Source organism: Diospyros lotus, chromosome 12, assembly GCF_014633365.1.
Source record: "Diospyros lotus cultivar Yz01 chromosome 12, ASM1463336v1, whole genome shotgun sequence".
NCBI classification, from domain to species: Eukaryota; Viridiplantae; Streptophyta; class Magnoliopsida; order Ericales; family Ebenaceae; genus Diospyros; species Diospyros lotus.
Window position 1 is genome coordinate 3,676,289 of NC_068349.1, and position 22,874 is coordinate 3,699,162.

The window sequence follows — 22,874 nt, forward strand, 5'->3', positions numbered from 1 at the left end:
TTAAGGTTGGGTATGATAAGGGATTTTGTCCACAGCACCTTATACCCATACCCCCTTTTATGGTAAGATTTAACCTTCATAAGATAGAGTTTGCCATTCCTATATGTTTTTTTCATCACATTTTTAGTATCAAATTGATGAAACAAACTCAACCTTAGGAAAAAAAAAAAAGTCAAGGATATAGGCAATTTTGCTTGTAAAAGTAGGACTCGCACTTTTTAAGACCTAATTTTATTTAGTTAAACGTTTTACATTAACTTTATTTTTAACATGAACTGATATGATAAAAAAAGTATAATAATTTAGAAATAATAGTATTTTATTTTTTTTTATAAATTATAGTATATTTAAAAATTCCTCATATGTTGATAAGATGATCAACTTAACAATACTAATTGAATTGCTTGAATCCGTTGAATAATTCATTTATTCTCAAGTTTGGGTTAAGATTTAAGACTCTACTCTCTCTAATTATGCTCAACTCGTTTGATTGTCTATACTATTATTATATAAGGAAATATGGCATTTTTTATGTTATGACATAATGTTAATCAAGTGAAATTTTAAAAAATATTTTATATTTTTATTTAAAAAGAAAAATAAATTTAACAATCAATATTTGATCATATGAGAGTATAAAATATTTAATTTTATTACTTTACTTACTTTACCCTTTTTTTTTTAATTTTGACTTAAAAAATATAAAAATTAGACCATAACTATCCATTCACACTTAATAAATTTTTATTTAAAATATTTAATTTTTTATTTTTTTACTTATAGGTATATAGGAGCCTCCTGAGTTGATTCACAAATCCAGTTCCGAGTTCCGATCCGGATTTGAGATTCGGGACCCACCATTTCGCCCGTAAGTTTGAACCCTGACGCTCGCCGTCTGGCAGCGTAGCCATTCTTCGACAAATCCATCCAAATTCCTTTTTCTTGCTCTTCAATCTCTCCTCCACTCTGCACCGCGATCCCTCCGTTCCTTCCTCTTTCCACGGACTAGTGTTCAAGACCCTAGTCCCAATCCAAAATCTCATTCACTGTCTTCCATTATTGCGGAACCTTCAGTTTTCCGCCAATTCTGTCCCGCAATTCTCCGGTGAGATCTCCGACCGAATATGCCTGTGGATCATCATCAATCGCCGCGGGGCTGTGCCGATTGAATCTTTGTAAGTTTGACACATCGCTTTCCGTACTCGTTTATTGAATGCTTAACAAGATTTGTTCTTTGAATGGAATTTACTTCTTCTCGCTGCTCTGTTTGCTCGAATTTACCTGATTCTGTCGCGTGTGTTGCGGATCAGGTTTAGCTTTCGTTGGCTGCATGTGATCACTATTTTGCGTGCTCCACTGTTGTCAGTTACATAATTGTTAACGGGAAGTAGTAGGTTTACGCGGACTATCAGTGGCTCTATTACTGAATTTCTGTTGATTTGTATTACGTTGAGACTAGTTTAAATATGGAAAGCATTGAAGCTTGGTTCTTTTAGTTATAGTGTTATGCGTCTCATTGGATTGCTGACAAAATCTGTCAGAAGGGCTGAATCAGGACTGTCAAATTGGCTAGCACATTAGCTGGGTCGAATTTAAGTTTCCTCCTCCCATTTGTATGCACAAACTACTTAGTATTGAGAGGAGAATGTCAGGAAATGTTTATATGTAACAACATTAACGTGCTCTTCTTCTGTCTTTGCTTGTTTAGTTTTTTCCTAATCAATGTTTTGAATTTTTATATATATACTTATATATGTATATATATTTTCTTGGTGATCCTTTCACTGCCAAAACCTTTTGAATTAGCTGGCCGTTAGTTGCACAATTCCATTGATTAAGATCTGAAAGCTGCATGAAATTTATATCATGACAAATAAACTTTATATCAGTTTCAGGGTGTGAACCGTGAAGAGAGGCTCATATGCTGTTTGTGTTCTCCCATCAAGGAAATCAAATATGGCACTGAAATCTTTTCCATATAACATAATAGGTGCAAATATAGCTAAGGATTTATGCCATGTGAGGCAAGATGCCTGGTGCACTTTGTCAAGCATTTTAAATAGAGCTAAGGCTACCATTTGATTATCTTAGAAATTTTATATTAAGATTAAAAAGAAGATTAGGAATGCTCAAGAAGTACAAACAGTAATAAACAACATTATGACTAATATTGGAGCCAAGTTTTGAAGGAAAACAGATAAAAGAGACCAATGGGAAACTTTTTACAATTATTGAACTACTCTGCAGATAAGGTCACATGTTCATGGATCCTACGCTTTCTTTCATCAGAATTATAGAATCTGAATTCCATATATATATATATATATATCTTGAATAGATCACCTGAAGTCACTAAAAATTGATGCAGCGTGTAGCGCGTGTGTGAAAAAAAAAACACTAAAATAAACTCTTGAAAAAACAAACTTCAATGGTCGAAGCTTGGCTTTTAAGAAGACGCAAAAACAAGACTGTTTTGCTAAGAAAACCCAAATAAGTTGCTGAAATTTAATTGAGAAAAACTTGATTACAAACTCTAGATCCTAAGCATATTTATAGTATTTGGCTAATCCAAATCCATCTAATATTTGTAAACAAAATCCAACTAAAATCCTTATAAAAATAAAATCCTAATCCAACATGAAGTAGAATCTTAAATCAAGTAGAAACATGAAATTGAATCCTAAATCAAGTAGAATTCTAAAACTTAAGAAGTATTAAAATAACATGAAGTAGAATCCTAAATCAAGTAGAATTCTAAACTTAAGAAGTATTAAAATATTGTTCCGGCTTGATCGGGTCGGCTTCGGGCCAGGTCTTGATTGGTGACCACATCAAAAATCATAAATGATTTTGGAAGTATGCATTCTAAGATTCTTCTACATTGGCCTTCTGGTACAATACAATGAATTAGAAAATAATAAGGTTATGTACTTGGCTTTGCATGATCATGACTGTAGCACCATGAGTTTCCATAGTGCCAGAACTGGATCATTTATATATATTTTGGTGCAAAAGTGATGCCTGACATGTTAACTTGTTGAGGGGGGAAAAGGATATTAGTGATGCTCTTGCTAGGGATTTTGAGAACTGTGTTGCTTCTCTGTCATAATTGTATTTTCATTTGAGGCTGACTTTCTGAATTCTACCGTCGGAAATCTTTAAAATTTCTAAATTTGGGAATTTTCTTTCTTTCTCACCAAATACGTCTCAAATTGGTAACCTAAATTCCTGGGAGATGATAGCTTTTGCACCATGTTCTGGTTATCACATATTCTTGTTCATCAGCAAGCCTGTTGCATGTCTCAGTCAACTATGTAACCCAATGGTTTCCTGTAGTAATGTGTTTTTATTTATGCTATTAGTTTTATCTGTAAATATTTCCCCCTTCTTGCAGCAAATACTTCGTGAATTACTTCGCTGTGTTTTGACTTTTGAATGTCTTTCAATTCTTCTTCTTTAATTATGACATGTTATGCATTGCATGTCCATTCAGGATTGTACATGGAAGCATAGGATTGGAGAAGATCAAGTGTGAGATATGAACCCCATGGGGACAGTAAATCCAGGCAGTGGCAACATCCATCAAAGGCCTCCTGCTCCATCCCTTGCTTCTTCTTCTCAGAGTTCAACACCTTTTCTGTCATCTGGCCCTATGGTTGGATCAGAGGCTTCTGCTTTTAGACCCTTGGCACCAAATGCTCCCCAGACTAAAAGGTCTTCCTCATCATCTGTTTCAGTGTTCGAATCAGAGGTATCTGGTTTTAAACCTACACAAACAGGTGTATCTAATGATCCATCTATGCTGACTCTGCCATCATCATATCCCCCACCACCTGCAGGACCTTTCCAGCATTTTCCCTCACCACAATTTTCTTCCACAGCTCAACTATCTTTCCAGGGCCTTTCTGCTCCTGGGCAGCCAGTTTATTCCTCACCAGTTAGACCTCCTGCAGGTCAAGTTCCATCTCCGCCAGTTTCTCTTTATCAACAGCCCCAGATACGATCCGTGCCAATGGGTTCGATCCCTCAAACCATAAGCAATGTGCCACCAGGCATGAATTTTCCGCCATCATCTTTAGATTCCTCATTTCCCACCCCAAGGCCAAACTTGCAGCCTGCTTTTCCTAGTTATCCTAGTAATCCATACAATGCAGTTACACAACCTTCACCTGTACAGTCTTCACACTTTGTTTCCCGCCAAGGAGATTATGGTCCACCTCCAACAGGAACTTCTTCCCCTTTTCTTGCTCATCAAGGAGGTTATGTTCCCCCTCCTCCAGTTGCTGCTCCACCAGGTGTCTATTCCAGGGAACAAATGCAACACCAAGGCTCTGGACCTCCAATTGGAGCTGCGCCGGGCCTAATAGAAGACTTCAGCTCTCTCTATCTTGCTTCTGTTCCTGGATCAATTGATCCACAAATTGATTTTAAAGCATTGCCAAGGCCATTGGATGATGATCTTGAGATAAAGAATTTAGCTGATGTGTATCCATTGAATTGTGATTCTAGATATCTACGTTTTACAACTAGTGGCATTCCAAATTCTCAGTCTTTGGCTTCAAGATGGCATTTGCCCCTTGGAGCAATTGTTTGTCCCCTAGCTGAAACTCCTGATGGGGTGCGTATGTTTCTGTACTCATCAATGTTGGACTTGGTTGGTGTTGGATATGACTTTCTAATATTATGTTTTTTATTTTTTCTTTATCTGAATTGTCTTTTATTCAGAATGAGGTGCCGGTAGTTAACTTTGCCCCAACTGGCATTATTCGATGTAGAAAATGTCGGGCTTATGTGAATCCTTATGTGACATTCATGGATGGTGGAAGAAAGTGGCGATGCAACATCTGTGCCTTTCTTAATGACGGTAACTTTTCCAACTACATGTAGAAGAAATATAGTGTGTTATTTTGAAGTTTTAGGGTTTTATTGGAGCACAATAGAATTAGTGCATTGCCATTGATAACGTACCATCACATGGGTTTGATTGCATGAGTTGTATGCAGGTATGTTTCTAACATGTTGATTCATCTGTTTGAAGTCCTAGGATATTCAATGTGGATGAATATTTCCACTTCGAATATTCTATTTGTACTGCCATTGGTAGGATATTTTACAAATATCACTATTTTTTTTGTTTGTTTTGTTTTTGTTTTGATAAAGTAGCATATGTCAACTTATCAAAAAAGAAAAGAAAGAAAAAGTAATCATCCAATTATTGGACGTTCTTTTTGCATTTCCAATTTAGACATGCAGACATCCTACACAGTTAAAGTAGTGTCATGTATCCATCACACATCTAGAAGAGTTCATGTATCACAAATTCACAAGATTTCTATAATAATTTAGCCAGTTGCAAAGGGTTTTGGTCTTTCATACATGGCATTTGCAGTAGCTTGGTGCGTCATTAATCAGCTATGCTTTAACCACAGTGAATGATATAACCTCCTCCTTCCCCTTATTTTCTTCTTCTAGTGTTTTTATGTGGACATGTCCATGTTTTGTATTTGGGCTAATGTGTGATTTTATTTTGTGAGGGGTTTTCGTTAGGTATGAAGTTGTTATGACTTGCCCTCTTATTTTGGATGTAGAGGATCCCAATGTAATGCCAGACCATGCCTGTTGTATGGTGTTTTTTTGTTTTATTTTATTTTTACTGGTTGGGGGTATTCAAATGATGCTTATTAACTGTGCTAGATTTTATTTATTTATTTTTTTTGTTTTTTGAAAGCACAAGTGCCAACCTATTTCCATCTCATGTCCAGTTCCGGGTGATTATTTTGCCCATTTGGATGCCAGTGGTAGAAGAGTTGATTGGAATGAACGGCCAGAACTTAAAAAGGGTAGTGTGGAATTCACAGCTCCATCTGAATATATGGTGCGGCCTCCAATGCCTCCACTATACTTTTTCCTGATTGACGTATCAGTATTAGCTGTTAGAAGTGGAATGCTTGAGGTATGCTCTTTTATCTAACAAGGTTGGACCTCTAGTAACATATCTTTCATTTTTCCATGCCTAGGGCATGCATTACTGATATATTTTATTTGTGCCACATTGCAACCTTGAATTTAAGATTTGCTCAACACTCAAGTCTTTTAAACAACCTTTCTGTATAATTTCATTTGCTTGTCTATTTTTCCTGTTGCATTATTTATTTGCTTATCTTATTTTTTTTTCTTTGCACGCGTTGAGAGGGGGGGGGGGGGGGGTTGCCGCTGGGAACTAATTTAAATTGTTTATTTTTATTTTAAATTAGCTATACAGACAGTCTCAGAGATCAATACAGGAAGCAGCACTTGTTTGCGTGTGTAAATTTGTTTTGTTGAGGTGGTTTATGACTATGAAGAAAGAATCACATATTTGTGAGTTTCTTTTTAGGAGATGCTTCTTAAGATAGAATTTTGTTAGGCTGTAAAACTGATGGCGTTTAGTAACAATGTAAAACTGGGGCCTGCATTTTCTTTCTTGAATCAGAGTTTAGTTTCATGTTCCTTTCAGCATTATCTAGCAGGCTGTCTTGGCCTTTTTTTTTTGGTGCGGCGGAAGAAGATTTGCATGCCCTCGTGGATATATAAAGTTATTTCACAGGATGTGTAGGATTTTTGGTATACTATGGGTATGCATGGTTGCACTACCTCTTTGTAACCTTCTCAATATGCTTTAGTTGTCATCAATATCATCTTAATCTTCTCTTTTGCAGGTTGTGGCACAAACTATTAAGTCTTGCTTGGACAGATTGCCTGGTTTCCCTAGAACACAAATTGGGTTCATAACTTTTGACAGCACCATACATTTTTATAACATGAAGGCAAGCAAAGCAACTTTGTTGTAACTTTTTCTATCAAGCAAAAGTTTTCTTGTCTGCACTGTGTCTTCATCTTAATGATTTTTGTGTTCCTATTGTGCCAGTCATCTTTGACGCAGCCTCAGATGTTGGTGATCTCAGACCTGGATGATATATTTGTTCCCTTACCTGATGATCTCCTAGTCAACTTGTCAGAATCAAGGGGAGTGGTGGATGCTTTTCTAGATAGCTTATCCTTCATGTTTCAGGAAAATGTGAATGTGGAATCTGCTTTTGGTCCGGCTCTTAAAGCTGCATATATGGTTATGGTATGCTCTGCTCTTTTTGTCTGCACTGTGCCATTTTGAACTGTTAATCATAGCCTGTGATTGAGCTACTTCTCACTTTCTATGATAGTCTTCATTATTTTAATGGATTGAATTTACTTCTTTATGACTTTCAATAAGCTGGCTGGTATACTGACATGGCTTTAACATATTCCTTTTCTCACCCCCCCTCCCGTACAGGCCAAACTTGGTGGTAAATTGTTAATATTCCAGAATACACTCCCTTCCCTTGGTGTTGGCCGCCTAAGGATGCGTGGAGATGATCCTCTTGTTTACGGAACAGAAAAAGAACATGCATTAAGAATACCTGAAGATCCATTTTACAAACAGATGGCTGCTGATTGCACGAAGTGCCAGATAGCAGTGAATGTGTATGCATTCAGTGATAAGTACACTGATATAGCCTCCCTTGGTAGGTGTAGGTTTTAGATAATTGCTCATTCACTTCAAGTGGACAGTACTTAAGTCTTAAATGGAATTTTGGTGTCATTTCTTTCTGAGACATTTTTCCTATTTCTTATTTTTGGAACACATGAATAATGTGTTGTTTTTCTTCCCAAGAGAGTCTGAAGCTTGAATGGGATTTCTTTCACCGTGACATCCACAAATAAGTGAGAAAACCTGTTTGCATTTTAACTACCTTGCTTCTAAAACTTTTTTCTTTTTTTTTTTAAGTAACTTTTTTCTTTTGACAGTAAAAAACAGAAAAGTGCTTCACATTTTTGTTTTGTGTTTCCAAAGTTTTGAGAAAAGAAACTCGAGAACATAAGATAAAACACAGAAGGGACAGGCCCTCAATGATCATTTAATGATCTTTGAGAACTTGCTTTGTCTTGTTAAGTAATTCTGTTTTTACTAATGATTCTAGAACTGGCTTATCTGTTTTATCACTGTCGATTATGGAATCTAGAGCTTTATACACTGCATATTACTTTCTTAAGAGGTCGGTATTAAAAGAATGCAGGTTCAGTTAATCACAAGCACCTTATAATTTTTTCTCCTGTCTAGTGGGAAATTATAGTCCTGATGTCCTATCTGTTTATCTTTCTCACGTACTCCGCAATTATCTGATCCAAAACTTATATTGTTGAAGTGTCCTCCTATGGTTTCATCTTTTTCTGGGTTCTAACTCCTGTTTTCTAGTGTTACACTGTTACTTGCTGCATTACGTACTTATACTGGGATTTGCTAACAAAGGATGTAAATACTACTCTTACTCTTTTGGTCAGAATCTAAATTCTGAAAAGTTATGATGTTATATAATGTGCTTTTAATGCAATGATTTTTTTTTTTCTGCCTACTTGTTGTGTACAACTTTTCCTTTGATTAGTTGAATAATTTAAGAGCTTTCAAGGATACGTGAGATGAGGAAAGAGTGAAAACTTTTAGCAGTAAAGGTTAGTGCATTACTTTATATAGGAGACTCTTCAAGGGTTTTTGATGTAAAAAATCAAGGACTCTAGCTTAAGGTGGCAGGGATTTGGTGGTTATAGTGTTTTACCTTTCCCATCTATTGTAGACTACATTATATTGTTGGCACAAATGTGGTTGGATGCTTAGGCATTGGACCCTTCAACTCTTAATATTGGGATTTTAGGATGTATACAAAAGTTGGATATTGATAAATAAAGATGCAATGAAAATTCAATGTGCAATGTATATTGTATAATATGTTAGCATAATATTTTGTTATTATTTAGGACATGCTTGAAGTTAAATGGAATTTAGAGAGAAAAAGAGATTTCTATTTCCCATCTATGTGAGCTTAGAAATTTTGTGATATCAAATATGAGCTGCTTCCTCAAGCATCAGTAAAATTAGAGGATCCATGTGTAGTTTTATTAAGTCCATGCCTTTATTCTTGTCACATCTGATGGAAGGGTACACAAGGGGGGATTAGAAGTGCTCATGAAACACTGCTTGGTGTACCCTGTGAACATTTCAATTATAGTGTCTCATACAGATAATCTCCTGGGCTTCTAAAGTTTACATAATTTCGTGTTCTAGATTTTTAGGTTTAGATAATTTGATACAAAAGGATATAATCAATGATTGGTTGCTAGCTTTAGAGGTGGAAGCATCATTTGATGGTAGTAAAGACTTCTTTTTGAACTTATGTTTTGTTATGGATTGATTGGCCTTTTGGGGTAAAGGAGATTTTAGGGTTATAAATATGCCATTGTATTAAAAGATAGGTACGTTAAGTCGAATTTAGGTTTGCTTTGGTTGATAAGAACCTGTTACCATATCTGAAAATGGTAATTTCCTGCTTCTTTTTTTTTCCCCTTTTTTACTTTTTATCTTCCAGGGTAGGATTGGCTTGGTGAAAGAGGAGAGCATTCTTGTAAAATAGAGATTAAGAAGTTCTGTTTGTCAAGTTTTAAAGGGAAAAAACTTGGAAAGAAATGAAAGAAGTAGAAGCATCAAAGGCATGAATGATATTTCAATTTCTATAGGAAGCAGAAGCACACTTGGCTTATTTTCTTAGTTGAAGCTTTGGGAAATTTTGAATTGATGACTTGTCAGATTGTAGTCATCCCCTAACTAGGATTATGCTTCTAGAGGTAGGAAGTAAAGGCTATGAATTTCAAAATCTATCTAAGCTAACTAAAAGTTCATTATTCAACAACATAACATGATCCAAGCTGTAATCTACAGGCAATACTACAGTCTACCTGCAGCAATTTGGCTAAAAAACTATCTTTTGCCTCTAAACCAAGAGCTGCCTATCTCTACTAGAACCTGCTGTCTTGAAGTGACCTAGCTTTTTTGATTTTGGTATTTCAAGAGCTTCTTAGTCCTTGGATTTCCCACCCTTTACTTATGTTCATAATTTTAACACCAACTTCTGTTTTCCTACACAGGAACTTTGGCCAAATATACTGGTGGTCAAGTATATTTCTATCCAAGCTTCCATGCAGCCATTCACAAAGAGAAGTTGAGACATGAGTTGGCCAGAGATCTTACAAGAGGAACAGCCTGGGAAGCTGTCATGCGCATAAGATGTTCAAAAGGTTTGTCATCCTGCTAGTTTAATATATTCAAGCCAATGCATTTGTTGCTTCATTTCAAATTTCAATTGAAGTTTCTACTTTACAATATGGTATGTGAAGCTAATTTTTAATTTTCTTGTACTGTTAGGTGTGAGATTCACCTCTTATCATGGGAATTTTATGTTGCGGTCCACCGATTTATTAGCACTTCCAGCTGTAGACTGTGATAAAGCCTACGCAATGCAGTTGAGTCTTGAAGAAACATTATTGACTACGCAGACCGTGTATTTCCAAGTTGCTTTGTTGTATCCTTTACATCATGTAAAAGAAAAGCAAGCACATGCCTATTGCCAGACGCTCACATTATGCAGCAAAGCTTTTTCTAGGAAAGTTGTCTATTATGGAGACTTATTGATTTTGAATATACCTTTTCTTGCCTTCACAATGCCAAAAAAAAAAAAAAAAAAAGCTTGGTGTTGTGTATATATATATATATATATTTTCTTATGTCAAGATTCCTTTTGCTCTTCTTATTGATGCAGGGGTATATCTTTCTGCCCCTTTGGTTCTTCTTACTTGAAGTTCCTCTCTTATCAAGGGGACAAAAAAGAGCGGATTAAAATGTTTTCTATGAAGAAATATGCCCTGGCATGCTATAAGGCCCATGAAATAAATTCCTTTCTTGGAATTGAGCACGATGTCGTTTCTACTTTGACCAGTCATTTCAGTAAATGATTATTTTAAGTCTTCAATTTATGTGTTTGATTTCTTTTTTCATATAACTTTTCCTCGTTAGTTCGCTTTTGAAGATTGTGAAAATTTCAGTGAATCTGCACTTGCTTATTCAAATTAAATCCTATAGTTACTTTAATGGGTGAATAGATTTAAGTATGGCTTTCCTTCACCCTCAAAAGATGCACTTCATCTTCTGGGGAGAGGCGTATCAGAGTACATACCGCAGCAGTGCCAGTTGTTGCAGATCTAGGAGAGATGTATCGCCAGGCTGATAATGGTGCCATTGTTTCTTTATTGTGTAGGCTAGGTAAAAAAAAAAAAAAAAGGCTCCTCCGCCATTGTTGGCCCAACTTTTCATGTTTGGCAAGAAAATTTTGACCATTAATATTTCTGGACTTCTGTTTGACTATTATCATGAATTTAATTGATATGCAGCAATTGAGAAAACCCTGAACTATAAACTGGAGGAAGCTCGAAACTTGGTTCAACAGAGGATTGTTAAAGCCCTAAGAGAATATCGAAATCTGTATGCTGTGCAGCATCGTGTGGTAGGCCAGATGATATACCCTGAATCATTGAAGTTCTTGCCTTTGTATGGGTTAGCACTTTGTAAATCAATGCCCCTTCGTGGTGGATATGCTGATGTACAACTCGACGAACGATGTGCAGCTGGACACACCATGATGGCCATACCTGTTAAAAGACTGTTAAAGTTGCTGTATCCCCATTTGGTCCGGGTCGATGGATTTCTCATAAAGGTGCAAAGGTTTCATGTGTTCGAATTTTCTGGAATTATAATGTTAATATTGTAAATTTTATAACCAAAGCTGCATCTCTTATTTGCAGGCAAATTCCAAGGCTGATCAGTTTAATATTTCAAGGCTACCACTTACAGCTGAGAGCTTAGATTCCAAAGGCCTTTATATTTATGATGATGGTTTTCGGTTTATTATATGGTTTGGTAGAATGCTTTCACCTGACATAGTTATGAATCTACTTGGAGAAGATTGTGCTGCTGATTTTTCGAGGGTATGTTTCCTTTTTTCTTTTGTTGTTTCTTCACAGAATCCATACGTCATAGTATAGCATTTCAAAATATTAGGTAATTCATAACTTCTGATATTTTAACCTCTGGTTGCATTATTGTGGGATTAACTTCAATTTTTTGCTCCAAATGTCAATTACCAGATTTGATCAAAATGTTTGATTACGTGTTTATGATTTTTAACATGAAGAGCAAAATCAATAGTAGTGATATCCTTCCTAAGACAACCCTATATTCTAGGACTTTCAGAAAATGGCAATGCATCTACAGATTGGAACAAATCACTGATATCTTTCGACTTTCATCATCTGTTTTACCTGTTGGTCCTGGGGCATGCCTTACCAAAGAAGCCATGGAAGTCATATTACGCCTTCTGTGCCTAATGCAGACAATACTTGAAACAGGCTGTTCATTGCCTAAAGGGTCTATTCAGTGATTTGACAATGATTTCAACACCTAAAGGGTCTATTCAGTGGGTTGGCCAATTAGGGGTAATATAGCAGTTGCCATAAAAAAAAAAAAAAAAAAATCCAATTTTGACATTTTCACGCACTTATTCTTGTTTCTTTGATTAATATGTTGATAAGGTAGACTTAACTTGTCAAACATTTCTTTTTGTTTTTTAAGCATATGCCAAACAGTAAAATTAATTTTGCAATGTATGATCCAAACATTCATTTGGAGATTATTCTATCTATTATCACTATGACAAAATTATATGTATGCATGCCAAATTATCCATCATTGAACTTTAAGGTTGTGGATCTACGTGAAATAATGTGGCTATAAAATTATTGTAGAGAGTAGGGGGATAAAGAAACCACTTTTCTGAAATTTTTATTAACTTGGTATGCGTGTTAAAAAATGAGAAAGTGCTTGTCAGGGAGATGTTAGCACTTGTAACTACAAGAAAAAAGAATAAAAAAATATATATTCACCAAGTTGATCAGGTGTAGATGAATTTTTATATATTATTTAAGGAGAAAATGGTCCTGATATAATGTTGGTTGTGAAGAATTATACGAGAGAGAATATATAATTTTCTGAATTAACTTTTGTAATTGCCCCAGTTAGGGCATTGCAATACCCTAAATATGCAGAAGCAAAAGCCTAGTATTCATGTTGTGATGGCACAGAAAGGATGGCTCTTCTGCTGCCATTTCACCAGCAGTTCCTTATTTCTTTTGCAGCACTAAGACGTCTATGAAGGTCTCATCTCATGTTGGACAACGTGTTAGACATTGACAATTGCCATATGCTTAAATATTAAAGTGTCCACACTCATCCAAATGTGTTGAATTATTATGTAATTTTGTAGAATCGGATACATTTTGGATGTCCATGTCCATAATTAGGGCATGCTTGTCAATTACTAAAACAAAATATACTACTTATAAGTTTTAATGAGTAAATTTGTATAAAACAAAGAATAATGTGGATTTGTATTTATCAGGTCACCCTGTAAGTATCTTTTCTGTCAAGAATTGTAAAGTATAAACTTTAAATGGATAAGAATATAGTTTACTAAAATGTAGTTATGTTTTTAAAGAAATAATGATTAATTGAAGAATTTTGTCTTAGTGCTGCTGATACAAGCATTGACAGACATAGCAGTATGAGGTCCTGAAACTAGCAAACAAAAAATATATATGTATCTTGTTTCCTTGTGTAGTCTTTCTGACAACTAATTTCTAAAAAAATGGGAGAGCAAGATTTGCTTCTGGATTTCTGGGTTTCAGAGGGGAAACTTTCCCTTCTGATGCCTACTATAAGCCTGAATTACCTTTGAAGTTAGTCAAACTCCTCTTTTATCCTACTCTGATGCATATTCTTTTCCGCCATTTATCTCCAAAAGAAATTGATTGATGAATGCTTCTATGAATTGAACACTTCTAGTGAAATTGGTTGGTAACTTGTTGCAAGCTGGAAGTAATTCTCTCTACATTTTACTTGGTATTTGTCCTGAAAATTGGTTTAGCTATTAATTCTTAATGGTATTTATTTAAGTCCTTCTGTTTGAAACGCAACTGGGAAATTTTTGTTGACCGATAAATGTAACTGTTAAAGGATGGAGATAATAATTCTTCAATCTTATTCAAATCAATGGGATACATGCTAATATATAAACAATCTAAACAAGAAAGTTTCTAAATCTATTTTGGAAACTATACAACTTAATATACAACTCAAAGATAGAAAGATACAACAATATATACATTTCTATTTTAGAAAAAGGGAAGGATGTCAATTCCAATCTCTTGCTTTGATTGATTGACAAAATCTTGGTATGATTTGGCTCTGATTGATTGACAAAATCTGGCTCTAATTTGGCTTTGATTGACTGATTGATTGACACTGATTGTTAATACTCCCTCTCAAGATTGTGAGTGGATATCATCCATTCCAATCTTGCATACAAACCTTTGAAACATTACTGAAGGTAATCCCTTTGTTAGCACATCCGCCAATTGATCATTTGAGGAGACATATGGAGTGCAAATCAACCCTTTATCCAATTTTTCCTTAATGAAATGTCTGTCCACTTCAACATGCTTGGTTCTGTCATGTTGAACTGGATTGTGAGCAATATTTATTGTTGACTTATTATCACAGTAAAGCCTCATAGGACCCTACCATTGGACCTTTAGATCATCCAACAAGATTTTTAGCCACAACAATTCACACACTCCTAAGGCTACCGGAACTTAGCTTTTGCACTTGACCGCCACATTTTGTTTCTTACTCCTCCATGTTACAAGATTGCCTCCTAGAAAAGTGCAATAACCCGATGTAGATCTTCTATTCACAATAGATCTTGTATAATCAACATCCGTGTAAGCCTCAAGAGTCATAGATTCGCCCCTTTTAAACAAAAGACATTTCCTAGGAGTTCCCTTTAGATAGTGAAGTATCCGATAGACTGCCCTCAAGTGAGTCTCTCTAGGGTTGTGCATGAACTTACTAACCATACCCACTGCATAAACTATGTTCGGCTGGGTATGAGCTAGATAAATGAGCTTTCCAACTAGCCTTTGATATGATCATTTGTCAACCACACCATCTTCTAGAACTTCTCCCAACTTATGATTGGGCTCAATGGGAGTATCCAATGCCTTGCACCCTAGCATTCCTGTTTCAGTTAGAAGGTCTATGATATATTTCTGTTTAGAAATGAAAATATCTTCTGTTGAATGTGCCACTTCTATGCTCATTGATTAAGCATTCCCTTAGTCTATGCATGCCTTCCTCATCATTGCCCATAACGACAATATCATCAACATAAACAATAAGTATAGTTACTCCCCCTGTGGTCGAGTGGTGAACAAAGAGAGTATGATCTCCTTGACTTTGCCTATAGCCTTGGCCAAGCATTACCCTTGTGAACCTTTCAAACCATGCTCGCGGTGACTGTTTTAAGCCATATAAGGCTTTATTAAGCTTACACACTCCCTTGTCTTGGTTTGGGGAATCATAACTAGGCAGTAGATCCATGTAAACCTCTTCTTCAAGATCCCCATGCAAAAATGCATTCTTGACATCATACTGATGCAATTGCCAGCCTAGGTTAGCAGCTAAGGATAGAAGAACTCAGACTGTATTCAACTTAGCAACAAGGGCAAAAGTGTTTACATAATCTACTCCATACACTTGAGTATACCCTTTAGCTATGAGTCGGGCCTTGTAGCGATCTAAAGATCCATCAGATTTATACTTAACTGTATATACCCACTGGCAGCCTACTGGATGTTTCCCTTTGGGTAATGGAACAAGTTCCCATGTCTGATTTTTCTCTAGGTTTGCCATTTCAGCTTCCATGGCATCTCTCCAATGCTTGTTCCCTATCGCTTCAGAAAAGTTTTTTGGAATAGGGATGGCATGAAGGTTGGTAAGAAAGGCTTTATGAGGGGATGACAATTTAGAATATGATAGGAACAAATGTAAGGGGTGTTGAGTGCAAGCTCTAGTACCCTTCCTAAGGGCAATAGGCTAATCAAGGTCATTGTCGGAGGGTGCTGGTTCGAGTGTAGGGTTAACAGTTACAATAGAGTTATCATCATCAAGTATTAAAGACTCAGCAATAGGGTTACCTGATGATGTGCAAGGTGGACTGGTGGTATTGTTGGTGTTGTCAACTACAGAAGTAGGGTTTGAGGCAGGTGTTGTGACTTGCATAGGCGTAGAGGTTGGCTGTTTTTTCCTTGAGTATACCTGTAGTGGCCAAGGAGTACTTAGGACAGGCTCCTCCAATGTCATGCCCAGTGAATCCTTTGGACCAGTGGTTGGGAGAGAAAAAAATGGCAGATACTGACTAATAGGTATAGGAGACTGACTTTGATCCGAAGACTGAGACTTACTAAAATAAGAGTCTCCTTCTACAAATGTGACATCGGCTGACACATAGTACTTCCTGGTATGAGGATGATAACACCGATAATCCTTTTTGAGTAGATGAGTATCCAAGAAATATGCACTTTAAAGCTCGAGGATCCAACTTACCCCTACTAACAGTGGGAATATGGACAAATGAGATACACCCGAACACTTTGGGTTTCAACCCTGGACTAGACACGTGACAATCAAGAAAGGATTTGGTTAACAGATGAATTGGGCTGTAAGATCCAAGGATTTGAGAGGGAAGCCTATTGATAAGAAAAGTAGCTGTTAAGGTTGCTTCTCCCCAATAATGTTTGGAAACATTATGGTGGAATAGGAGCGCTCGAATATCAAGAAGTAGATGCCCAATTTTTCCTCTTGGCCACTCCATTTTATTGAGGAGTGTAATAAGGGCAAGATGATTCGTGGATAATACCCTTCTGTTGGAAAAAAACAGATAGGGATTGGTTGAAGAAATCCTTGGCATTGTTCGATCTAACCCTTTTAAAATCTATCCCAAACTGTTTTTTAATCATATTGTAGAATGTAGGAAAAATACTACTAACTTCAGTTTTAGTTTTCAAAAGATATAACCATGTTACTCTAGTGTAATCATTAATAAAAAGAACAAACCACCTTGCCCCAGAAATATTAGGAATTGATGAGGGATCCCAAATATCATTGTGAATTAAGGTAAACGAAGAACTAGTCCTTTTATTAGATGAAACAAAAGAAACTCTTTTATGTTTGACAAAATCACACACGACATAATGGAAAATGTTGACATTTAGACCTTTAGACAATTCTGGAAATATCATTTTAAGAGTAAGAAAAGAAAGATGACCAAATCTGTAATGGTGCAACCACATTAGATCCTTGTTTGACTGAGCCAAGCATAACAGAAGAGGAATTGGCCCTTGTTTATCCTATTCACTCGGTCCCTCAAGGTAGAACAACCCAGCCCTAGCCTTAGCAAGCTCAATCCTCTTCCTCGTGCCCTGCTCCTGTATCTCATAGTGAGTTGAATAAAAAATAACACTGCAATTAGTATTCAATATAAGTTTTTGAATGGAGATTAGGTTAGTGAATAACTTAGGAATATGGAACACATTTTTTAGAGTGAGATGTTTATTAAGAAGAACATCTCCTTGGCCCGTAACAGTGGTTAAAGAACCATCTGCTAGGGTGATTTTTCTGGAACTAGGACAAGTGCTATAGGTAACAAAGTGATGAGAGAAAGGGGTCATACGATCCGTAGCTCCAGAGTCTAAGATTCAAGAGGTAGAATGATTTTTTTTGAAGCATATAGAGGAAAAGAATTAGAAGAGATACTTGTGAGAACAAGAGAGCAGGCACCCCCTTTTGCAGTCCCTTTTTCGAGAAATTTTAAGAAGTTATTTAACCTTTTAATTTCTGCCCAATTAAGTTCTAGGGTGTCTCCTTGTTCGGATCCGTTCTGATCCGGTTGCTGATGGCTGTTGGCCACGTACACTTGGCCTTGATTCTTTAGTGATCCACCTTTGGAAGGCTTTCCATGAAGCTTCCAACACTTCTCTATGGTGTGCCTCGATTTCTTACAGTAGGTACACCATAGAGTATCTCTATTTGTAGCCTTCTTTTCCTCTCTTCCCTTACCTTGACCATGAGTTTTCAAAGAAACCAAGGCTGATGCCTCCACTAAGGTAGTCTCCAACATAACACCCCTTCTTCCTTCTTTTGCACGAACAATAGAGATAACCTCATTTAAAGAAGGCAAATCCTCCTTACCAAGGATTTGCACCCTTATTGCATCGAACTCCATGTTTACGCCGGCTAGGAGATCATATGTCCACTCTTTCTCCACAAACTTCTTATGAAAGGCTAGATCTTCTCTACATTTCATCCTTAAGCACTAATAATGGTCTAATTCTTGCCACAAAGTTTGCAGTAAATTTGCATACTCTGTGACATATCTGGTGCCTTGTTTTGTGGCTGCTACTTTTGTCCTGATTTCGTAGATTTGAGCTGCATCTCAAACCTTGGAGTAGGTAAGCTTGATAGCCTCCCAAATTTCTTTGGTTGTTGTTAAAAACATCACTGTGTCACTAATTTCAGGGGTCATGGAATTCCATAGCCATTGACATCACTAGAGAATCCTCTTCGTCCCATGCTACAAACACCGGATCGCCATCTTTAGGACCGGTCCCTTCCAGATGGCTAGTTTCCCTTTCCCTTTTAGGAACGTGCAGATTAATTGAGACCATTTCAAGTAGTTCTTACCATTTCATTGGTAAGCCACTTGAAGACTTGGTAAGTCTCCTCCGGAGCCTCCACTATTGTTTCCAGCAAACGGAATCTCCATTGTGCTGGTGCTGCTGAAATCAGCTTCATGGATTTGGGTATTTTGAGAGTTGGACATGGTGTCCGATAATAAAGATTGAAGACAAAAAAAGGAACAGAACAAAGGCAGAAAAACAACCACAATAATCCCAGAGAAGCAACAACTATTGTCTAGGCTCTAATACCATGTTAAAGGATGGAGAAAATAATTCTTCAGTCTTATTCAAATCAATGGGATACATGCTAATATATAAACAATCTTCCTACTAAGTTAGGAAACTCCTAAAAAACTAAATAAGAAAGTTTCTAAATCTATTTTGGAAACTATACAACTTAGGATACAACTCAAAGATAGAAAGATACAGCAATATATACATTCCTATTCTAGAAAAAGGAAAGGATGTCAATCCCAATCTCTTGCTTTGATTGATTGACAGAATCTGGGTCTGATTTGGCTCTTATTGATTGACAGAATCTGACTCTAATTTGGCTTTGATTGATTGACACTGATTCTTTATGTCCTTGATAATCAGGTTGTTCTGAGCAAGCATGATAGTGAGATGTCAAGAAAGCTGATGGCAATACTTACGAAATTAAGGGAATCTGACACTTCCTATTATCAGCAGTGGCACCTTGTAAGACAAGATGAACAACCTAGAGAGGGAATCCTTTTCCTCACAAACCTAGTCGAGGACACGGTTGGTAATATGAATGGTTACATGGATTGGATTCTGCAGATACACCGGCAAGTGCAACAAAATGCATAAGGTATGAATGAGTTCTTCACTGGTTGTTTAGGTGATGCTTGATGATGTATTGAATTCTGTTATGTCAAAATAAGCATATTAGCCACAATTCTGTCTCCTTATAGGCAATATTTGCTGTGGATTACTCCCCAAAAATTATTTGGGAAGAACTACATTTAAAAAAAAAAAAATAGTGGATGATATAGAACATGCGTTTTTAAAATTATATTATTTTTTTAAACTTCAAATTATACCCAAGGCTGGGATGTCAAATGGGCCAGCCTGACCAACGTTGTGCTCTTCATTGTATGGGCTGATCCGTTTGCTGAGTCGGGGGGGGGGGGGGGTGTGGGGGTCGTTCAGACTGGCCCACAGGCTCCCATCTAGGCTGGGCCCTTGATGGGTTGCCCAATTTTTTAAACTATTATATATTTTAAATTGCATTTCACCTTTAAATTAGAAATTGAATTATAATTGATGCGGTCATCAATCAAGACCCGGCCCAAGGCTAACCCAACCAAACTGAAACAGTATCACCAAAATAGTAGCGTTAGAACAGTATTTTAATACTTCATATGTTTTAAGATTCTACTTGATTTAGGATTCTATTTCATGTTTCTATTTGATTTAAGATTCTACTTCATCTTTCTACTTGATTTAGGATTCTACTTCATGTTTGATTAGAATTTTATTTTTATTAGGATTTTAGTTAAATTTTATTTAGGATTTATTTCTATTAGGATTCTAGTTGACTTTTACTTACAAATATTAGATGGATTTGGATTAGCCAAACAATATAAATATACTTAGAAGTTAGAGATTGTAATCAAGTTTTTTCAATACAAATTTCAGTAACCTATTTTGATTTTCTTAGCAAAACAGTCTTGTTTTTGTGTTTTCTTGAAAGCTAAGCTTCGGTCATTGAAGTTTGTTCTTTCAAGGATTTATTTTGATGTGTCTTTTTCACATTCACGCTACACGTTACGTCAATAATTCTTATATTTAAGCATTTATATTTCAAAATTTCAAATGTTACATATTATAATTGAAGCGATGTGTGATTTAGATTGTGAAACTTAGTGGAAAAAATGCATATTAAGAAGCTTGCTTATTTAAAATTTAATTGTTGTATTCTTAAATCCCATATTCAAATATACAAGAAAATACTGTGAGTGAATTAAACATTTAAACTTGTTACTTGTTTACTAGTGTAGTGACTAATCTAAATACATTTTTGTTGATCTTTTTTTAATTTAAAATTTAAACTTATTTTAAATTTTAAATGAAATTAAATAATTTATTAAGTGAATTAAATTTTGATTATACAATTCTTAAAATTTTTAAAAAAATTAAAATTGGTTGGGTTTGGCCTAGCCCCCCATATTAGGGTGACCTGACTCATTTGACATCTCTAACTCAAGCTAGTTTGCTTGGTGTTTCTTTTGAACAGCCCTGCTATGTCTGCTGCCTTGTGATTTTTGGAGGTTTGCATTTTGCTTTGTAAAATGTTAACGTAGTTAAAGAAACAACTTGGCTTTGCAGGGTGATTTCCTGGTGATTAATGCTGTGTTTTCAGATCCCTTCATCCTATATTTTTGGGACAAGAGCACATCCTTTATAGCCATTTTTTAGCAATATTCTCCAGATTATACATTCCAGCTGGGGTTTATCATTGCCTTATTTCAGCCTTTCTGTTTTCATCCTTTAGAGGGTATTACATACCATAATTTGAAGTCAAGAGTTCAGTTTCTGTTCTCCTCGGAAGCATGGGTTGTTGATTTGAAGGAAACTAGTTGCGGAGTTGGATTGCAAACAAGGGAGTATTTTGCGAGCTATGTTCAGCAATAGAATCTTGTGATGTTCTCTCTGTATAGAAAGAGAACAAATTTTTGTGTGATGTATTTACTTATTCTTGACGTTTTTTCCTGTTTGTCCCCCCCGCCTTCCCCTTCTCTCGTTCTTTTCTTTTGTTGGAGTATAGTAAGTGATTACTTACAAATTGTTCATTTACATCTAGATTTTTGAAGGAAATTTTGTTCTATTTCCCGTTCATGGGACTTTAATTTTGAACCCAAAATTCCTCCATTGGAATATACCTGAAGTTTGCATTTCTAGCCAATTGAATTGGGGTTCTTGTCTCAATCAAAAGAACAGTGATAAAGATTTCCAAGGGGGAAAAAAAGGGAGAGAAAAGAGGCCTGGTTGCAGCTGTCTGGTTGCTTATTCAGTCAAATGTTGTTTTTCACATTAGATCATCAAGGCAGCATCTCTTGAAATGTGCACAGGTAAACTTCGTGGAGAGAAGGAAAAGATTCACTTCTATTCAACACATAGCTACTATAGTAGCATTGGATGGAGTGAAAGGCCTCCATTCATCAACTAGAATGTGAACAGAAAGGTCAGAAAATAAGATGCACCCAGAAACAAGGAAAAAAAGATTCATCCTTCTGGGGCTGCACCTCGGGTATGTATCTATAATCTTCATTATATTCACAAGGTACTCTTCGTAATTCCACTTACCAGTGTTGTCTAGTCATATAATTATTTATACATGAGGTCACAATACGTGATGTCACACGACTTTATTAATCTGAAATGACTATAAGTTGATAAATACTTGGGTAACATGAGGGGGTTACAGCCAGAACAGTTAGAAATCCTTTTATCCATACTCGAAATAGCATGAGAATTCTACTGTGTCACTCTCTTGTACATGAACGTGGAAGTTTGCACTGTCTCAATTCAAACCCAATGACTTAGATTAGTTGCTTGGATCAAGGTAGGCAGTAGAACATTACAGAAGGAACAATAAGTTGCATTTTCTGGAGTTGCTTCATGAGAAGCCCATGGCACGGGGCTATAGGCACACGTTGACACTTTAACCAGCCGCGCATTTTGTGTCCTTCTTTATACTTGATGAGATTTTCAAATCGACGAATCACCGACTGTGTTGGGATGGCACGAGATTGAAGGTGACTCTGGTCTGGTCTCTCGATCCCTGTGTCACTTAAACTTAGGAAAAGGGTGTCTGAAAGGAATATGAATCTATGGCATGCCTGCACTCTGCAAGGAAACCACCCCTCCCCCCAACATCTAATCACAGAACTTTCGTAGAATAGTTATTTAGATAGCATTATTATTCTTTTTAATTCTTTTTTTGTTCTGATGATTTATTTTTATGATTCCTGTAATTAATATTCTGGTTCTGTTTACCTTGCACTACCTCGATGGCTTTTCAGTGGAAAGTGTTTAGCTCTATTATGTTTTTGAATTCCACTGAAAACCTTCACAATTTGAACTTTGTTTGGATTGAAGGATTTGGAAAGAAAGTGAACGATTTTCAAGGAAATAGTGAATGGTTAAATTATTTGGATATTTCTTTTCAGGGGGGGAAAGGAATTTGAATATAGGGGGATTAGAAAGGTTGAGAGGTCCTAGTATTTTAAGCATTTTTCGTTTCTGCCTATTTGCTTCTAGTTTTGGAACGAAGTGCATGGAAGATGAAGTATTTGATATCTTAATGTTATTAGATA

The 22,874-nt window shown here is 36.2% G+C and overlaps 2 protein-coding genes across 4 annotated transcripts in view; one reads left to right on the forward strand and one right to left on the reverse strand.

Annotated features, from left to right (window-relative positions):
• LOC127786488 (autophagy-related protein 9) overlaps positions 1-22,874 on the reverse strand; it is a gene marked incomplete in the record, with an annotated part of 1,007,132 nt that overhangs the window by 660,936 nt on the left and 323,322 nt on the right.
• Positions 828-21,483, forward strand: LOC127786484 (protein transport protein Sec24-like At3g07100). 3 transcript variants are annotated; one of them, XM_052313912.1, is made up of 14 exons: positions 828-1,175; positions 3,494-4,618; positions 4,726-4,864; positions 5,763-5,953; positions 6,699-6,806; positions 6,908-7,111; positions 7,310-7,541; positions 9,994-10,143; positions 10,271-10,427; positions 11,037-11,164; positions 11,293-11,615; positions 11,704-11,886; positions 19,129-19,363; positions 21,050-21,483. In XM_052313912.1, exons 2-13 carry the CDS (start codon positions 3,539-3,541, stop codon positions 19,360-19,362), a joined length of 3,129 nt encoding a protein of 1,042 aa, XP_052169872.1. In that variant the 5' UTR covers positions 828-1,175; positions 3,494-3,538; the 3' UTR covers position 19,363; positions 21,050-21,483. The 3 variants fall into 3 exon arrangements, 2 of the variants coding, with proteins under 2 accessions (XP_052169872.1, XP_052169871.1); XM_052313911.1 differs by having other exon boundaries at positions 20,884-21,482; XR_008019983.1 differs by lacking the exons at positions 19,129-19,363; positions 21,050-21,483 and having other exon boundaries at positions 11,293-11,405; positions 11,527-11,615; positions 11,704-11,852.